General features: G+C 37.9%; 1 protein-coding gene across 1 annotated transcript in view; it reads right to left on the bottom strand.

Moving 5' to 3' along the window:
- Positions 1 to 414: 414 nt before the first annotated feature.
- Positions 415 to 20,174, bottom strand: part of CHMP4C (charged multivesicular body protein 4C) — a 30,003-nt gene continuing 10,243 nt past the window's right edge. The window contains exons 2-5 of the mRNA XM_077774498.1: positions 11,004 to 11,181; positions 7,556 to 7,670; positions 4,574 to 4,739; positions 415 to 4,386 (exon numbers count right to left, since the gene is read on the bottom strand). Of these exons, the coding sequence (XP_077630624.1) occupies positions 4,325 to 4,386; positions 4,574 to 4,739; positions 7,556 to 7,670; positions 11,004 to 11,181 (521 nt within the window). The 3' untranslated portion in view covers positions 415 to 4,324. The remainder of the gene's footprint in view (positions 4,387 to 4,573; positions 4,740 to 7,555; positions 7,671 to 11,003; positions 11,182 to 20,174) is intronic.

Genomic DNA, 20,174 nt, shown 5'->3' with positions numbered 1-20,174 from the left:
TTCTTTCTCTGCAAAAAAAAAAAAAAAAAGAGGAATGTTCTTTTTAAAAAGCTATCAGAAAAATAGATAAATAACATTTAAAAATGCTATCTGGCTCACTTTCCTAGGAATTCATTACAGTTTTAGACCGCTGTGATTTTTTATTGTCTAAATTAAAATAACCTTTTAGGAGAAAAACCAGTAGAGAAGAGTTTAAGGTTATATTATGAAGTGCTCCCCACTTTCGGTCTGGCTCTCTGCTGCCCTCTACAGGCAAGGAAAGGCAAGAAATCGTCCTTCAGGTATACTGGCCTGGAACTAATTCCTTAACGATTTTATGCCTGTGTCATCTCGTGAGGGAAGCGCTAGTATCAGCAGAGATGTAGGAAAAGGTTAAGGAGATAGGTGTTAAACTAAAGGAGACCTGCATTCAAATTCTTTTTTCTAACGTTTATTTTTGAGAGACAAAGCGCAAGCAGGGGAGGGGCAGAGAGAGACAGGGAGACACAGAATCTGAAGCAGGTTCCCGGTTCTGAGCTGTCAGCACAAAGCCCAATGTGAGGCTCGAACTCACAAACTGTGAGGTCATGACCTGAACCCAAGTCGGACACTTAACCAACCGAGCCACTGAAACACCCCCTGCATTCAAATCCTTACTCTTAATTTAGCAACTGTGTGGTGGCCTCACAAAGTTGCTTAATGTCTTTGAGCTACTTTCAATTTTGCTATTAGTGGCTACTTATATTAATACCTACTATAATACCTATTTCATAGCCATGTTTTACAAACTAAATGAAATATTACATAAGACCCTTTGCACTCAGTTGGCATGTAAATAGCATATGGCAGACTGTGATCATTGTTATTTATGGTACCTCAGTTGTTCTGAGAATTGACAAGAGCATGAAGAAAGAAAGCATTTTTTAAGCATTAACTTTGCACCGAGTACTGCACTAGCTTTACATACATATTCCCATTTAATTCTCATGACAACCCAGTGAGATTAATGATAGTATTCCTATTATATCATTAAAGAATCTCAACCTCAAAAAGATTAAGAAACTCTTCCAAGGTCACACTGCTGGCCTGGGACCTACCTAAGAACAGGATCTGTGTCTTGTTTAAATTCACAATATCTATCATCAAGTGGTCTGGTGAATGAACGCATGAACAAATGAATGAATGAATTGGGCATTGTAGAAATGAAATATCAGCCTTATTTTCCATGTAGTGCAGCCTATGCATATGTCACATTCAAGGAAACAAGTCTTACAGAAATATTAATAAATCATGTAGATTGTTATTGTGGATTCATAAAAGGTACAGAGTGTTACATACCACTTTATGCTGAATCTTTTTGTTTATACAATGTATTTTGGTTCCAGGTGCTTAAGGATATGTGTGTCCAATTATTAGCTGACCACTAATGGAATAGAGACTTCAGGGGGTACACACAAAAAATTCAGACTTCATAAAATTAGTTCAGAGAAGTAACTTAAAAAAAAGGTATAAGAATCAACCACAAGCACTCAAAGTGGATTATACTATTTAAATATATAATATTCAAAATGTCCCATTTTCAACAAAAAAAAATTATGAGACTCACAAGGAATCAAAAAAGTATGGTCCAAACACAAGAGAAAAATAACCACAATAGTACAGAATAGAAACTGTCCTTTAAAAAAAGCTCATGTTAAACTTACCAAAGACTTTTCATTGGCTATTTTAAATACATTCAAAGAGTTAAAACAATTTCTAAAGTACCAAAGGAAATGATTAAACTCTAATTAAAAGGCAGAGATTGGTAAATAGGTTTTTAAAAGCGATAGCCAATTACATGCTGTCTACAAAAGACTCAGTTTACTTTTTTTAATGTTTATTTATTTATTTTGGGAGAGAAGGAACACAAGCCAGGGAAGGGCAGAAAGAGAGAGAGAGAGGGAGAGAGAGAGAAAGAATCCCAAGCAGGCTCGATGCTCAGTGTGGAGTCCAATGAGGGGTTCAATCCCACGACTGCAAGATCATGACCTGAGACAAATTCAGGAGTCGGACAGTTAATTGTATCGCCCAGGAGCCCCTAAAAGACTCACTTTAGATTCAAGCACAGATACAGATTGAGAATAAAAAGATAGAAAAAGATATTCCATGCAAACTGTAACCAAAAGAGAGCTGAATGACTATATCACTATCAAACAAATAGGCTTTAAGACAAAGATGTTGATATTGAAGAGATGGCAGGAAAACCAGAGGAAACCTCTAACTTCTACTTGACTGGAGCTTGGGATAGAACTCATGGCGAGAAATATACGTGATGACAAGACCATGTTTTATTAAATTCTGTATGTGTGTGTGTGTGACTGCGCCAGAATCTTCTCCATGCATTTCCTCTTCCCAGTAAGATCACCAGACTATGTTGAGGCTCCCCATCCCTGTGAAGGCAGTGACTGGGGGCACTGGAAGTACTCAGTTCCTTTGTTTCCCTCTCAAGAATCAGTCCAGTGCTGCCTGTTGTTCAAGGTCTGTAAACTACTGTTACACATATTTTGTCCAGTTTTCTAGTTGTTTGAGCATGGGAGGTAAATCCAATTGCTGTTATTCTATCATGACCCAAAAGATGCAAAAAGTTCATAGTCAAGGCATCTGGGTGGCTTAGTCGATTAAGTGTCCAACTCTTGGTTTTGGTTCAGGTCATGATTTCATGATTCGTGAGTTCAAGCCCTGCATCAGGCTCTGTGCAGACAGTGTGGAGCCTGCTTGGGATTCTCTCTCTCTCTCTCTCTCTCTCTCTGTCCCTGCTCTCTCAAAATAAATAAATAAACTTTAGTCATTCATTTAATAAATATTTATCAAATATTTACCGTACATAAGGAACTGTGCAGAGTCCTAGGGATACACTGTGGAATTGGAAGAGGTACAGTCCATGCCCTCATGGTCACCCAGCCCAGCAGGGAAGACCAGTAATAATGAAGTAATCATTCAAGTGATATAAACCCTGGTAGGTGATTAGAGAGGGAGCAGAGTCCTACGGAAGCATATGACAAGGAGATTTGATTTAGTCTTTGCTATCAGGAAAAGTTTCCCAAAACAAAGAACGTTTTAACTATGATTTAAGGAAAAAAGTAAGATTTGGTGCCGGTGTGGATGGTGGGAAGACTGCTAAGAGGAACCGCACTGCAAAAGGCCTGTGGCAAGATAGACCCATTAGAGATCATCAAGTCCAACCCAATGCAGAAACAAAGGTTCAGAGTTTATGATGTGCCTGGTCACATTAGCGGCAGAGCAAGGGCTAGAATCCAGGCCTCTTACCTCTTACCTCCAGGCTTAGTGTTCTTCACATTCCACTATGTACCTCAGCAAATATAGGGAATACTAGAACATTTTATATGATGACATTTGTCATTTTATATGGTCCATGACATATTATGGGCAATCCATCATTTTGTAATTTATTTTCATTTAAAAATAATTATGGCCAATTTTATTCATAATACACTTTTAATTGCCTTTATGTTTATGTATTTACAAGGAACGTGCCGTAAAGTGTAAATAAATGTACAAGAGAGCACAAAATAGGAAAGAATGAACATTCACACATTTCGCACGCGGAAGCCACAACAGCATCATAATGGCCTGGGAGTGTTAACGTGGCTCCCTAAGTGGCTAAATTACACCCAGGAGATTCTCGCTCAGCAGTGTAAGCTGTTAGTGCTCTCAGACATTTTGGGAAATGCATCCATTGCCCCATTCCAAGCTTAATTGGCATAATAAATGTCAATTAAAGCTCTTTTAAGATTTAAACTGCAAAACTGAAGTGAAACTATGTATAGACTCACATAAGACTTCTCTACATGTAGTTTTTCCCACAAGAGACGTGGTGTATTTCCATTTACCATGGGGTAGACATGTTCTAACATGGATACACACAGCAAACTTGCCTTCATGTAGAAAAGAAAGATATTTTCTTTAGCTATTATCTTCAATGCATCACTCTTACATGGCTTACAAACGTTTTACACATTCATAAAATTCCGTTTTCTTTCAACAAGTGTATAGAGGCCACCAACTATGTGTCAGGACTAGAAATACAAGACTTAACAAGTTAGAATATCCCCACCCATCAGCATGAAAAGATCCTCCAAGATGCTACCAGGAGCTTCTTTCCATCTCTGATTCTATGTCTACACACGATTCTTTGTAACTTTTACTTACAAAGCTTAAAAGACAATTACTCATCCAGTGTAAATATAAAACAGGGTCTTTGCGAACTTCTGAACATTGCAAAAACATGTTTTCTTATTCTTCTGTACAGTTCATTAATTTAGATGTCAACAAATTCCACTGTAGTTTAAGTAGCCCAAGCTGCCAACTGTTTGATATCATCATCCTCTTCTGCCCTCTTGGAAGATGCTGGAACATAAAAGAGATAAAAATTAGTAGTTGTTGACATTCCTACTTTCAGCAGAGAAAACAGGTATGGGTACAGGTTTTAAAAGGTAAACATTTATGAAGTGAAAAATAAGTGTTAAAAGGGATGGACCTGGGTAATTATTTTAGGCAAGTATCTGACTGTAGGTAGTTGAGGTATGCAACAGACCTGCTCGGGACCGATGTGCAGTGGAAGACGTGCCTGACATTCGACCCGGCATTCTAGCTGGTTGTGTGGGGAGGGAGGAAGAAGGCACATTTGGAAGGCGGATATTTGTCATCTTCTTATTTAATTCTTCCTGCTCCAATTCTTCAAGTTCTGCCATCAACTCATCCTGAACATAGGAGAAAGAAAGAATTATGGAGTTAACGTTTCAAGAAGTGGGCTTCCTCAAACACAATAATAAGAACATCTGCTACCCAATTGATATGGGAGAACCCAGTGAAATGGAATATTTATTTTAAGACTAAGTCTTTTTTGCAACACTGAGCAATGATTAAAAAATGAATATTTTGGGTTGTGCAAATTTGTTGTAGTTAATCTTATAATACTTCAGTAAACAGTTATTCAAGTAATTTGTGTTAGCTGAATATATAAATTCCACAGTTTCTAGGAAATTTACACCTTGTCTGTCATTTTTTCCTCTGTATCTTTCCTATTGTAAAAAAGTAAGAATCTGTAAAACTTTAATTGGAGCAAATAAACATTTTCATCTGGTCTAATGCTTTTGAAAATATAGCAGGTATAGCAAAGCCATAATGTTCCAAAGTCAGTGTAAATCATGCTATGTGTAGGGTACAGAAAACTTCACCTCAAGGTAGGTACACTGTACCTATTTCTTTTAGCTTTAGTCTCAGAGAGTCTGGTTTAATCCTAAACTATTCTCTGCCCTAAGAATCTTAGAGAAGCAAGTCTAGTTTAAGACTTTAAGGGCATAAGTCACCTTATAGCAGATATGACTATGATAGTTCAGATCTAATTGGCTCCATAAATACTCAGGTAGAGTCCAATCCCCACTGAGTGAGCTTGGGAGTCAAAACTTAAATTTGTCATCATTAGAATTCTGAGGTTGTCACCATTATAAATGACCTAAGACACTCATATTTATTTGACCAATGAGAGTCTTCATTTATTCATCCATTCATCATTGAACAAATTTATTGAGAGCTCACTCATGGTCAGGTATTGAACTCAATGTGGGGGATGCAAGGTTGAATCAACAGTCCCTACATTTAAGGAGCTCATTATCGAATGTGGGAGAAAGGTACATAAACAAATCATTATCTCGTATTAAAATGAGAAATACTATGGGCCAAGACAGGAGATACTTAAGCCAACCACAACATTTGATCAAGTCAATGTATATCAGATGTGCAGCAAGCTTAATGATTGACCACTGTTAAATCTACCTCATGAAAAGGAAATAAATCATAAAAGTGTATGTCACCAGGTGATGTGACTTGTACTTGTGAGCCTTCTGGATTTCTACAAGCTTTATTAATAAAGGGCTTTCAGAATGAATACTCTGATGCCTATTTTTGCTCACAAAACAATTAGGAACAAATATAGTAAATATAGTAATGGCAGAACACACTATTCTACATTGAATGTGTGCCCAGAATTGTCAATAGAGCTTGATAGTTAATCAACAGTACAAAGAAAATATTGATATTTTCTTTAATAAGTATCATGACAGAATAATCATCTCCTCCATCACTTACAGCCTTTGAATACCAAACACTCATTCACTGATAAAAATCATTTTAGAATTAAGAAACTTCAGAGATAATCTAGCAATCCAGTAATTTTCATTTTATAGATGAGAAAACTAAGGGTCAGAAAAGTGAAGGGACTTACACAAAGTTTAGTAACAAATGGCAGAACCCAGATGTCCTTACGACCCCAGAGCCCTTTCCACCATATTGTAATACACTCACTAGATGCATATTGGGCTAACCAGGGGTAGGCAACCATTTCTTTAAACGGCCAGATAGCAGTATTTTAGGCTTGCCAGCCACATACAGTCTCTTTTGCATAATCTTCTTTGTTTCTACTGTTACTGCTGTTATTTTCTGCAGTCCTTTAAACATGTAGTATTCTTAGCTCATACACCAAAAAAAAAGAACCATGGGAAGGATTTGTCCTAAAAGCCAAATTTTCTAGCCCCTGGTCTATACCATTTTGGTGGGGGGAGGCATATTTTTTATTTTAATTCCAATATAATTAACATACAGTGTTATATTAATATCAGGTGTACAATATGATTCAACAATTCTATACATTACTCAGTGCTCATCATGATAAGAGCACTCTTTAATCCCCATCACCTATTTCACCCCTCCCCACAACTCCCTCCCCTGTGGCGACCACCAGTTTGTTTTCTATATTTAAGAGCCTGATTTTTTTTGGTCTCTTTTTAAACTTTGTTTTGTTTCTTAAATTCCATATATGGTGGTCTACACTATTTTTAAAAATTGATGACACTCAATTCTCATTTTCTAGGTTTCCATGGAACCACATCTTACTTAATAGAAAGTAGGGAAGTCAGATTCTTTCCCATACTAATCAGAGAACTGGAAACATTTAGCATATACTAGTCCTACTTACGTGTGCTTTGAGTAGAACAATTGAAATTCACAGTGCAAAACCACCATTGTAATTGTAGTCTCTATTATTGGACTGATTAATCTAAATGGAATGTGTGTGTTAATAATGCCACTCCACACTTATTTTGTTTCATAGCCTGTGTAATAAACAGAGGCAGACTAAGCTCTAACAACTACAGAGCATGATACGTATGTTTCTTGCAGAGTGACACAGTCTGCTTTGTTTTGCCCAGATGTGCGAGCATTTGATTCGTGTAATGGTGCTATTTAGGCTTCAAACATTAAAAGTCACTAACTTTACATAATCACATGCTGCTGAAAACTTAATTAGGGGGCAGTTTGCTAAACTGTATCGATCTTTCTTTTAAATCAGAGCTACCAACACTTTCAAGTACCCCTTAAGAGAAGTACATCACTAACAAATATAATTTATTCTTTAAATGATATTTAGGAAAATATTGAAGAAAACCCACCTGCTATATATGAGAGGAAGCTATCCATTTTAGCACCCACAATACTCCATTATTTACACTGTGTTACCCACCTCATCAAAGTCATCGCCAAATCCAACCCGTTGAGAAAAGGCTTCTGAGATTTCTTGGGCGATGTCCTGCTGCTCTGTGATTTCTTGCATCAAATCATCTATTTTGTCCAGATCCCTGGGAAATAATATGTTGTTGAAATATTTTATTTTGTTTTATTTTAAATGTTTATTTGTTTATTTTGAGAAAGAGAGGACACGGACCAGGGAGGGGCAGAGAGAGAGAAGGAAAGAGAGAATCCCAAGCATGATCCCTGCTGTCAGGGCAGAGCCCGACATGGGCCTCAAACTCATGAACCATTAGATCATGACCTGAGCCAAAATCAGGAGTCAGATGTTTAACCAACTGAGCCACTCAGGCACCTCAAAATATTTTAGAATTTTACTTTAAAATTATGAATTCAGGGGCACCTGGGTGGCTCAGTCAGTTGAGCCTCTGACTCTTAATTTTGGCTCAGGTCACAGGGCACCTGGGTGGCTCAGTCAATTAAGCGTCCGACTTCGGCTCAGGTTATGGTCTCACAATTTGTGGGTTCAAGCCCTGCATCAGGCTCTGTGCTGACAGCTAGCCCAGAGCCTGGATTTCAGATTCTGTATCTCCCTCTCTCTCTGACCCTCCCGTGATCACGCTGTCTCTCGTTCTGTCTCTCTCTCTCTCAGAAACTAATAAAACATCAAAAAAATTTTTTTTAATTTGGCTCAGGTCATGATCCCAAGTTTGTGGGATCAAGCCCTGCATTGGGCCTGCCGAGTGTGGATCCTGCTTGAGATTCTCTCTCTCTCTCTCTCTCTCTCTCTCAACCTCTCCCTCTCCCCTCTCTCTCTCTGCCCTTCTCCCCCACTTATACACTCTCTAAAATAAAAATAGTAATAAAAAAATAAGATGAATTCAGATATAATCCCATGTGAAAAATGAGTCAATTTAATATGAACTCTTAGTTATTTCAGTAAGATAATAAAACTTTCTGGAGACAGTATTTAAACAACTTGCATTTCATGAAAAGTAATAATCCTGCATACACATATATTTTAATTATTTGATAAATAGCCATTACATTTAGGCATCACTAGAGACTATAACAACATTTGTAGATGCATTCTGAAATTCTGTCTTATAGAACACACATAGAATTTAATATATGCTGCCATGTATCAGTTCAGCAGGAAATGGTGCCATGGACCACCGAGGACCACCAAGGACCACCATGGACCACCATGACCAAGATAAGCTGTGGCAACTCTCACCAGCAAGTATCCAACAACAGCCTTTTAGAGAAGCTAAGCTCTGGAACTAGAGATTTTCTAGAATGCTTAGTGGCTCTGAGATCCTGACTCCCTGAGAGCTTTCCCATGGCTGCTGCAGCCCACGGGGAATACTAATGAGAGCAGAATGAGGCCTCGGAAGCTCTCAGGAGAATCAGCAACCTCAGCACAGGAATCCAGGTGGCTACAGGCCCACGACGAACAGCTGCTTTGAAGACAGTTTCTGGCACCTGAGCCCCACCAGCCTCTAACCACCAGCCCCAGCTGGCAGTGTCTGAAGGCCAGGACCTGACCTGCTTCTCTACCATTCTGTCTCTGAATCATTCCTCCAATTCAGAAACTAGGGCAACGGACTGAATCCCAGAGAAGTGACAATTTCTCTCACTATTAAGCAAACTAAACTCTGAAATTTTGACTCCCAGTGGAATAAATATTTTGCAAGTTTTCCACACTATATTATGGGAAGTCAAGTATTTTTACATTAAAAAGTTTTCTTTTAGCATCCGCCAGTCACCCCTTATTTCCAATTATTATCATTGTATTTATAATAAATATACAAGGAGCTCATTTATAAAAAGGAGTATGAGAAGGGCACAGCTGAATTTGGGCCTAAGGTTGAATTTTTTTCAAAAGGAGTACAGTGGAATACTGCTGCTCAGCTACCTGGAGAGAAGGGCTGGAATTCTGCGTTACAGTTTAGGCCCCAGCTTTACAGCAATGACAGATTTTTGACTCTGACAATGACTCTAGTGATCTTTCTGAAGTTATCAAAATAACAACTGATTATCAATGAATTATCAAGGCAAGAAAATGTTAGCAAAGATGTCTTCACTGACCGCAGCCTCCCCCTGTCCCACTTTTCCCACCCACAGACATTTCTCCACATCCATCAGGCACTCATTGCTCTTATGCATCTTTGACCTAGACCTCACTATCATACCTAATCTCGGGAAAGAATCAGGTGCCAGTTGTTGACTTCCCAGTGTGAATGGCAAAGCAAATTATCACCAGCCCTGCTACTACTATGAGTATTGGTACTGAGTGCTTTCTTTGTGCCAGAAACTATGCTAAGTACACTGTATCTAGTATCTCACTGAATCTCACAATAACTACAGGAGGTAAGTATTATTATGATCTCCAATTTACAGCTAAGCAAATTGAGTCAGGGAGAAGCAAAGTAATTTGCTCAAGGACAGTTGGCAATGAAACTGGGATTATAACTCAGAAAATCTGACCTCAAATTCATGCTTATAGCAATTATTCTAGGTCAATGCTTCTCAAACACTGGTTAATATCAGAATCACCTGGAGAATGTGGTTAAAAACAAAAAGGCCCAATTCCTACCCTTCAAGGATCTTGACCATCTGTGTTCTCTTTTGTAGTTTTCTGGGTTTTTTTAAATCTTTTTAATGTTTTATTTATTTCTGAGAGAGAGAGAGAGAGCATGAGCAGGGGAGGGTCAGAGAGAGAGGGAGATACAGAATCTGAAACAAGCTCCAGGCTCTGAGCTCGCTGTCAGCACAGAGCCTGATGTGGGGCTGGAACCCATGAACCGCGAGATCATGACCTGAGCCGAAGTCAGACACTTAACTGACTGAGCCACCCAGGCACCCCAGTTTTTTGGGTTTGACAACCACTAGTCGACAATTCTAACACTCTCACAGATGTTGACATTTAGGGCTTTTAAAAAAAACGAGAGCATAGGGGTGCCTGGGTCGCTCAGTTGGTTAAGCGTCTGACTCTTCGTTTCAGCTCAGGTCATGATCTTATGGTTTGGTGAGTCCGAGCCCCACCCCCCGTCAGGCTCTGCATGTGGAACCTGCTTAGAATTCTCTGCCTCCCTCTCTTTCTGCCTCTCCCCTGCTCACACACTCTCTGTCTCTCTCAAAATAAGTAAATAAACCTAAAAAAACCAACAACTGTAGTGTAAAAGCATTTACAGGTGGAGTGTCAGACAATATTGAGGCAACTAGGAAACATTAAGAGCAAAATGAACGTCTTCATTTTTTCATGGTCTTTTTTTTTTCTACTTTTACTTCTAATCTTTCTCCAAGGGGGCATTCCATTCCAACATGTCAAAAAGCTTCAAATGAGTAATTCCATTTCTGCCAGAATCATCACATAATTCCAAAGGCTCTTCCCAACATTGAGGGAATGTATGACTTAGAAGGAGGCCAAAGTCACTCACATGTTTTCATGAACTGCTTTCATCGCTTTTGCCGCAAAGCCCATGTTTCTTAACACCTCAGTGTTGGTGTGTGAGTTTTCCAAGGCTTCTCTCTGGAACTCAATGGTGGAAAGTGTGCCATCAATCTGAGTGAGCTGCTTCTCAAACCTCTTCTTTCTCTTTAGTGCCTGTAATGCAGCTAAATAAGGGAGAAGCCACATTTATAAGGAGAAAGCCCAAGCCACATATTCAAGACACAATTGCCCAACACCATCAAAATCCTCAGCATTATTGATCCCTACGGACAAGGAGGGGGCCAAATAAAGCTAAGAAACAGTAACAACGGTCCTTTCAATCACCCGCAACAACTACTACTCTGTCAAACATGTTGTTATTCTTTTCTTCCAAAGATTTGACAAGTATAAGAAGATGAAAAGTCAGCTTTCATATTTCATAAGATATATGACAGAAGTGTTTCTGTCATTATAGGATTCTAGGAAAAGGACTGATAAAAATATCTTTTCTAGATTTTGAAAGTACGATCCTTTATATATGTGTTTTGGGAACTATGATAAGTTTCATGGCAAATAGTTATTGTTAACTTTTTTTGTCATCAAAGTACATAAAAATCCTATCAGTTCCCTTATTCTTCTACTTTCCTTAGCTGTGGTATACACCAAAAAGAAATCTTTATTTTCCTTCTTTTATCATTATAAAATAATAAAAATATTTTGCTTGTATGGAGAAAAATAGGAGTAAAAATCATGCAGTAGAAAAATGAAACTTAAGAGGAAGAAGAGGGTCTTAATAACTGTCTATTCTAGCCTTGATTTCCTTATTTCAAAGACAAGCTAACTGAGATCCAGAGAAGTTATGTGACTTTCTTTCTTTTTTTTTTTTATTTCTAGGAGAGAGAGAGAGAGACAGCGTGAGCAGGGGAGGGTCAGAGAGAGAGGGAGTCACAGACTGAAACAGGCTCCAGGCTCTGAGCTGGCAGTCAGCACAGAGCCCAACGCGGGGCTCGAACCCACGAACCGCGAGATCATGACCTAAGCGAAAGTCGGATGCTTAACCGACTAAGCCACCCAGGTGCCCCGTTATGTGACTTTCTTGAAGGTAGACAGTGAGTGGTGGCTGGAACCAAAATGTAGGATGATGAGCTTCGTGTCTTGATCTAAAATAATTATGAGATGTCAGCAAGGTTACATCTAGCCTTGAGCATCCACGAAATCAACACTGGTAGAGTCATACTCAAGGATTAGTGGCAAGCTGGTGAGAAAAGAAATGTTGCCTTCCGAAAAACATTCAAACATCCTCCCATCAGCTCTTTAGCAAAATAACTTTACCCGCTTCATTTGCCAATCACAAAACTTAACAAAGAGTCCTTTTGACTATAGCACCCTCCCCAAAAGAAGACCTTAAAATATGAGCTTTGATAAGCCATTTAGGGAAAGTGCAGGAAAAGAAAAGCAGAAGGATGTTAATATAAAGATAACTAAATGGAATTGGCAAAAGAACTCACGTAGCTTTATGGTTTCAGAGTGAAGCCCGAAAATTATTGCAATAGAGATTTTTAAGAAGGCTCTCTTCTGTTTTCATCAATTTATTCTTGTAATTCTAACAGATTTGGTTTACTTGTTCTACTGCTTTTTGTTTGGTGGACAAAGTCTCATAGTCATTATAGTTTGTTAGATTTTACTGGCTATCAATATGAAATATTACTATCTGTCCCATTTAAACCTCTTTGCTCTAATTTCCATTTCATTTTACATTATTGTTTCAGCTTTCCTTTTGTTACAATTTGCCTGTAATAATTTTATGGGGACCTATATTTCATAATCGTTTTCTATTTGTTCTTTTTTGGTATACCTATTACAAATAGCATATACTTGGATATGTAGTTTGTGTGAATGTTTTCAACCATTCATATAGTATCTTTTAGTGTAAGATTTTAACTCATGTTTATTTATTGTGATAACTGATATCTAGTATGCTCTTTTTATTATCTTTTTCATATTTTCTGTTACATTTTTGTTTACTTTTTGCTGTCTTTATGTATATTGATCAAACATTTTTGGTTCATTTTCCCCCCTTTAGTAACTTAGACCATTATATATATTAAATGTATTACCCTAGTATGCTCTTGTATTTAAAATGTACACATACGGGCCACCTGGGTGGCTCAGTTGATTGTCTGAATTAAACTCAGGTCATTATATCAAGGTTCATGGGTTTGAGCTGACAGCTTGGAGCCTTCTTTCAGCTCCTCTGTCTCCCTCTCTCTCTGCCCCTCCCCCACTCATTCTCTCTCTCCCTCTCTCTCTCTCTCTCTCTCTCAAAAATAAACTAAAAATAAAACTTTAAATTTTTTTTAAAATTAAAGTATACACAATTAAGTTTTCTATGTTGAAAATTAATCAACATCTATAATTTATTCTTCCCAAATAAGATTCCTTTCTCACCCCAGACCTTCCAATGTTTGGTTGAAATAATCTGCGATTTTATTAGTTACAGATGATTACTGGTTGTTTTACTACCCTTTTCATTTTCAAGGAAACTTTTCTTAACAATTGCATTAAGTTTGACAAGACACAATTTCAACAGTTTACACTAAACTGTAGAATTTGCTCATTTCCCTACTATTGCTTTCTATATCCTATGTCATACTTTCATGGAGTATTTTTACTTTACTGGAATAAATCTTAAAAGATTTTTTTGCCCAGAAAAGTTGCATAGATATAAATTCTCTAAATACCTGTAGGCCTGAAAATATTTTCATTTTATTTCAAACTTGAATAATAGTTTGGATTTTTTATAAATCTCTTGGTTCAAAATACTTCAAAAAATTTGACTATTCCACTGTCATTAGGTAATCAATATTTCAAAAGTTTGATAACAATAGTATTCCTATCCCTTTGTAGAAAATTTTGTTAGCTTATTTCCTCTTTGGAAATGTTTAAGATTTCCTTTCTTACCTTAGAGGTATGAAATTTCACTACCCTAGGTCTAAGCATGTGCCTTTTATTTTTTGCTTTTCCCAACTAAGCATTCAGTGAGTTTTTTTATTCTCAACAATTAAGTCTTCCTTCAGTTGGAGAAACTATATTCATTCTTTCGTTCGTTTGTTCTTTCTTTTTACTTCTTTCCCCTCTGTTATTTCTGCCTACTTACTTCTGAAATCCCTATTTATTTTTATTTTGTAATCTACATTATACTCCTTTCTAAACCATTCTCTTTTTTCTCTCTCTCTTTTTTTTTTTTTTATTTCTAGGAGAGAGAGAGAGACAGCGTGAGCAGGGGAGGGTCAGAGAGAGAGGGAGTCACAGACTGAAACAGGCTCCAGGCTCTGAGCTGGCAGTCAGCACAGAGCCCGACGCGGGGCTCGAACCCACGAACCGCGAGATCATGACCTAAGCGAAAGTCGGACGCTTAACCGACTAAGCCACCCAGGCGCCCCTCTTTTTTCTCTCTTTTGAAATCTCTATATGGTGGGTGTGGGATTCCATGGCTCTATCCTTCAATCTATTAATTTATTTCTCTTTTTGTTCTATGTTCTAGGAAAATTATTTAACTTTGTATTCTGGACTACCAATTGGTCTTCAGCTAGATTTATTCTATGTTTTTACCCTATTGTGTATTTAATTATGCTTTTTAATTTCTAAGAATTTTTTTCTTCTAGCTACTCATTTCTTTGGCAGTCCAGTCTTGTCTTATAATTCAATAGCCTCTTGAATCTCCCTGAATATACCAAAACAAGTTTTGTTTTAATATTTTTTATTGCCTACATTAACTCTTTTCTCTTGGGTTTGGTTGTTTGCTTTGCTTATCTTAACCCTTCTCTTCCTGGCAATTACCTTTCACTGAATTTCTTCTGAGTCTATGTTAAAAGCTCATATTTATAAATGAAAGACTAGAATAGCTAGTATAAATAGCTGGGCCTCTTGTAGTTACATAAGTGTGTTTTCCCATGAGGCCTCTCTTTTTGAAAGGCAAGGCTGCCCAGAGCTCAGTAAAAGAAGTGGGTGTGATGTGCCAACAGGCAGGCTTCCTTCCATGGGAGGGAGCAAGTAGACAGGCTTGACAAAGAAAGGCTTTATTTTAGGTGTGGAACATTGTTCTGTATTTCCCTGGTGAGTGGTAATTTTCTTCCCCCATCCCTCCCTGCCCACTGTGGAGTCCAGGGTTATCAGGCTCTGCTCTGCCTCTTTCTCCAGGTGCAACATCACAATTCAAGTCCTTGATGAACAGCACTTTATTCAGAAAAGAGTTTTTATTTGGTTAACCTGTCCTTTAGGAAAGAACTAAAACAATTTTTAAAAAATCACCTGGCACACAGACCTTTCTATGATACTACACAACATCACCTTGGACAGAGGATCATCACATTAATGACCGGAGCTGTGTGAAGGTTTTCTCTCCAGCGTGGGGAGAATGGCCAACTGACCCTCTGTACTAACACTCTGCCTGTGGAGCCATTTCTACCTCTGCATCTATCACACTGTAGTATGATCATTTGTAAAATATATTCTAACCACTTCCACTACACTAGTTACAAGCCCTTTGAAGAAAGAGGTAGCATCCTATTCTCCTGTTTCCCCAGTGCCTGACTCAGCTCCTAGCCCACAGCCAATAAAAAAACATGATAAAAACTAATGTCGAGTATTTGTTATATGCCAAACTGTTGCTAAGTGCTTTATGTGAATTATGCCATTAAGTATCACAAAAACTCCAAGAGTAGATACTATTATTGGCCAACTTTACAGTAGATAAAATGAATGAATATTAAATAAATAAATTTGATAATTTTGTGCACCAGTATAATGATAGCATGACATAATGGAAAAAGTATGGCCTTCAAGGCCAGAGTGTAACTTCTTCTTCCATGACTTAGTAGGTATATACTTCTGGGTAATTCACTTCCTTTCTTTGAGCTTCAGTTTGCTGTTGTGGAAATGGGGATATAATCCCCATGATGCTGGGTGATTGTTTTAAGAATTAGGGATAATTGATGGAAAACACCTTATATAGTTCCTATGCAAGGTAGACACTTAGCAAGTGTGTGTCTATTGCTAGTTTTTATTTGATATTATTTGATATTATTATTTATAATAGCAACTATATAACATTCATTAATTAATGCAATTGTATATCCTATTTCTGAAACCAATGAACAAGAAGTTACCTAATTTTTTTTTGCTCTAACTCACCATAATCAGAACATAATATTAGAAAACATTAGAAAATACTAGAGAAATTAGAAAATCTTCAAAAGCTAAACTTCAAATACACATCACCACCCAACATGCCCAGAAGTGGAACGTTCCAAGTATGTCTCCTCCCTATCTTGTTGGGCTGGTTCAGTGTCTATGCTTATTTGGAACATAACTGGTATCCATCGACCCAACAGCATTTCTTTTTTTTTTTTATTTTTTAAGAAAAATTTTATGGGCGCCTGGGTGGCTCAGTCGGTTGAGTGTCCTACTTCAGCTCAGGTCATAATCTCATGGTTCATAGGTTTGAGCCCCACATTGGGCTCTGTCCTGACAGCTCAGAGCCTGAAGCCAGCTTTGGATTCTGTGCCTTCCTCTCTCTCTGCCCCTCCCCTGCTTGTGCTCTGTCTCTCTCTGTCTCAAAACTAAATAAACATTTTTAAAAATGTTTTAATAAAATTTTTTTAAGTTCTCTATTAAGAAACACACTGTGTTTCCTAGTAAGAATTAATTTTAGATTACTTTCTGCAATTTGATATAAAGGATGAGACTCTGAAGTCACTAGATTTACATTTTAATACTATTCTGCTAATTAATAACTGTGCATAATAACCTTGATGTGTGACTTAACTCTTAAGTGATATTCCCTACTTGGATAATAATAATAGCAACAATAATATGTAGATGACAGTAGAACATTGTACTCTGGAGTCAAGTTGCCTACTTTCAAACCTAGGCTCTATCTATCCATACCTATGTGACCTTACATAAGTTGCTTATTGAAAAATGAGGATATAACTCATTCAGTGGTTAAGGATTAAATGAAATAACACATACAAAGTAGTTAGTGCAGTGCCGACACACAGTGAGTGATTACTGAATACTAGGGATCTTCATAATCATCATTACCTCTTTCACAGGACTGTCAGGACCGTATGGTGGGAGCCACATGGTATAATGCCCAACCTTGCAAATGTTTGTTGTTCATAATAATGAGTTCCGGCTTGGACACTATTTTAAATGCCTATGTTAACAGATGGCTTCTGACCTTCAAAATACTCAGGAGAAGTTTGAAAATTTACTAAGAGTTCAGATCTCAACTTATACTTTAATTCCCATATCACAAACTACAGATTGGCCTACACCAGTGTTCTAACCTCAGAGGGACCCAGGCAGGTCATGAAAGTTACGTGAAGCAGAGAGAGACTAGGGAGAAAGGCCTTCTTTGTTTTCTCACCTGTGAGAGCAAAAAAGATAAGAGGAACAAATAATAAAAAAATAGTGCAAGAGTAATAATAAATGGCAGTGGACCCTGGCCCCAGCATCAGGGAGTCAACAGGAAGAAGCAGGGTCTCTGGTGACCAGGAGAGCATAAGTCTTACTGGAAGCAACACCACTGAGCTCCAATCCATGGTGACCAGGCCCAGCCTTCCACAAACTCAAAAGAAGCAAGAAATCTGGATTTGCATGCAAAATCCTCCATATCTTAAAAGATGATTCACATTTTCCCAAACACCTGTGTGAGCAAACCCACTGATTTCTGCATGGCCGGACCTGGCTCCGGGACACCTGACACTTGCTGTGACTTCTGCCTGGCACAGTATGCTTCTCCCAAACACTACGACAAGAGGCTTATGTTCCAAAAAGCCAGGAAATGTACGTGAGGAGTCTCCCTGTAAGCTTGCTCATGAAATGATGAAGCCTCAGTGGCACCATGAGTTAGACAGGCTTCGATTTTGTTTTCTAATATATGATTTGGAAAAAAAACAGCTGCATATTTTTAAAGACATGCAACAAATACTGCAAATTAAACATTGCTCCTGATTTGGCAAAGAAGGACGTTTTTAGAGCCATGTAATTTAACCTGTGTAGAAGGTGCAATTCAATCTTCCAACTCCTGTATGTGCGTTTAAGCAGCTGGTGAAACCTGTATAACATTCTTTCTAAAACAAAGGAATCCACTGTATTCCTTTGCGGTGGAGAGCCAGCCAGGAGTTTTGTCTCGTCACTTAACAGTGACGTTGCTTCAGCAATGGAGCTACAGAACAATGGCCTGTGTGTACTGCTGCTGGGAGATACGGGAAGAGGCCTTACTGCAGCCCATTCAGGACTGGGGCTGAAATGTAAGAATTACTCACTTGAACCAAAATTCCACTAGCCTTAAGCAACTTTACTACTACCTTGCCAGAGGAGGAAGGCTTTCAGTCATCTATGAAAAATAACTAACAACAGAAGAAAGATACAGTTTTATTGCTCCTATAATATACAGGGCATCTTGGTTTTAAAGGTCAGTCTGTTCACTCATAAATGCATAAATGTGTACATCACTAATCCATTAGTTGGCAAAAAAGGAAGAACATTATAGAAACCATCATATCCCGTGACAGACAAACCTGTTTGTGAAATATGAAACTGTATTATAACAGCTCTTCTCTCTACCAGGAATGGATGATCTTTACAGAAGGCCTAAAATATGGGGCTCGGAAGAGCCATCCCAGAGAGTGCATAAGATACATATGTCATATCAAGATAAAGGGCTAATACCCAAAATCTATAAAGAACTTATCAAACTAAACACCCAAAAACTAAATAATCCAGTTAAGAAAGGAACAGAAGACATGATCAGACATTTCTCCAAAGAAAACATATAAAATGGCTACCAGACACATGAAAAACTGTTCAACATCACTCATTGTCAGGGAAAGACAAATCAAAACTACAATGAAATACCACCTTGCACCAGTCAGAATGGCTAACTAAAATTAACAATTCGGGAAACCGCAGGTGTTGGCAAGGATGCAGAGAAAGGGGAACCTTCTTACACTGTTGGTGGGAATGCGAACTGATGCAGCCACTCTGGAAAACAATATGGAGTTTTCTCAGAACATTAAAGAAAGAACTACCCTATGACCCAGCAACTGCACTAACAGGTACATGCAAATGCAGTACCCAGCAAATGCACTATTAGTGCATGTGTCAAAGGGGCACACACACCCCACTGTTCATAGCAGTGCTATCAACAATAGCCAAATATTGGGAAAAGCCCAGATATCCATCAACTGGGTGGATGGATAAAGAAGATGTGGAATATATACAATGGAATATTACTCAACAATCAAAAAGAGTGAAATCTTGCCATTTGCAATGATGCGGTTGAAACTTGAGTGTATCATGCTAATTGAAATAATCCATCAGACAAAGACAAATACCATATGATTTCACTCCTATGTGGAATGAAACAAAACACATGAACATAGAGGAAGGGAAGGAAAAATAAAATAAAAACAGAGATGGAGGCAAACCATAAGAGATTCTTAAATATAGAGAACAAACTGAGGGTTGCTGAGGTGTGGGGTGGGTGGGGGGAATGGGCTGAATGGATGATGGGCATTAAGGAGGGCACTTGGGATGAGTGGTGGGTGTTATACATAAGTGATGAATCACTAAATTCTACTCCTTCTACCAATACTACACTATATGTTAATTAACTTGAATTTAAATAAAATCTTGGAAAGAAAAAAACGATACATGTCACACATAATTGGTCATGTCCTCTTTTGCTTTTAAGTAGGAAGTATCATAGTCATGTTGTTTTATTTGAGAAACTTTAAAGTAAGCCCTGTTCTTACTCATACAAATCACTTCATTAATTAAACAATAGCTTCTATTTATGTCACCTTATTTTAGTTCTTGAAAAACACAATCTGAATAAGCATCCTGATAAGTATTCTACCAATGATGAAAACAAAATGTTTCTGTTCAAAGTCACAGGTTAAATAGAAAATAGCTAGGAGAATACTAGAAAATTCTAAGGTTCATTTGGCCAGGACCACCCCATTATGAATTTCCCTGGCCTTCTTCAATTTAAAAAAATATTCTTTATCCACTCATTTCAGCCACTCCACGAGTATATGTTGTAGATCTACCACACTGCATGGCAAAGAAATAAGGCTATTATCTCAGTGGATGCAGATATGAAGTG

This window comes from Crocuta crocuta, unplaced genomic scaffold (genome assembly GCF_008692635.1).
Source record: "Crocuta crocuta isolate KB4526 unplaced genomic scaffold, BGI_CrCroc_1.0 scaffold81, whole genome shotgun sequence".
NCBI lineage: Eukaryota > Metazoa > Chordata > Mammalia > Carnivora > Hyaenidae > Crocuta > Crocuta crocuta.
Note: the sequence above shows the minus strand (reverse complement) of the source record. Positions and strands in the feature narration are given on the sequence as shown.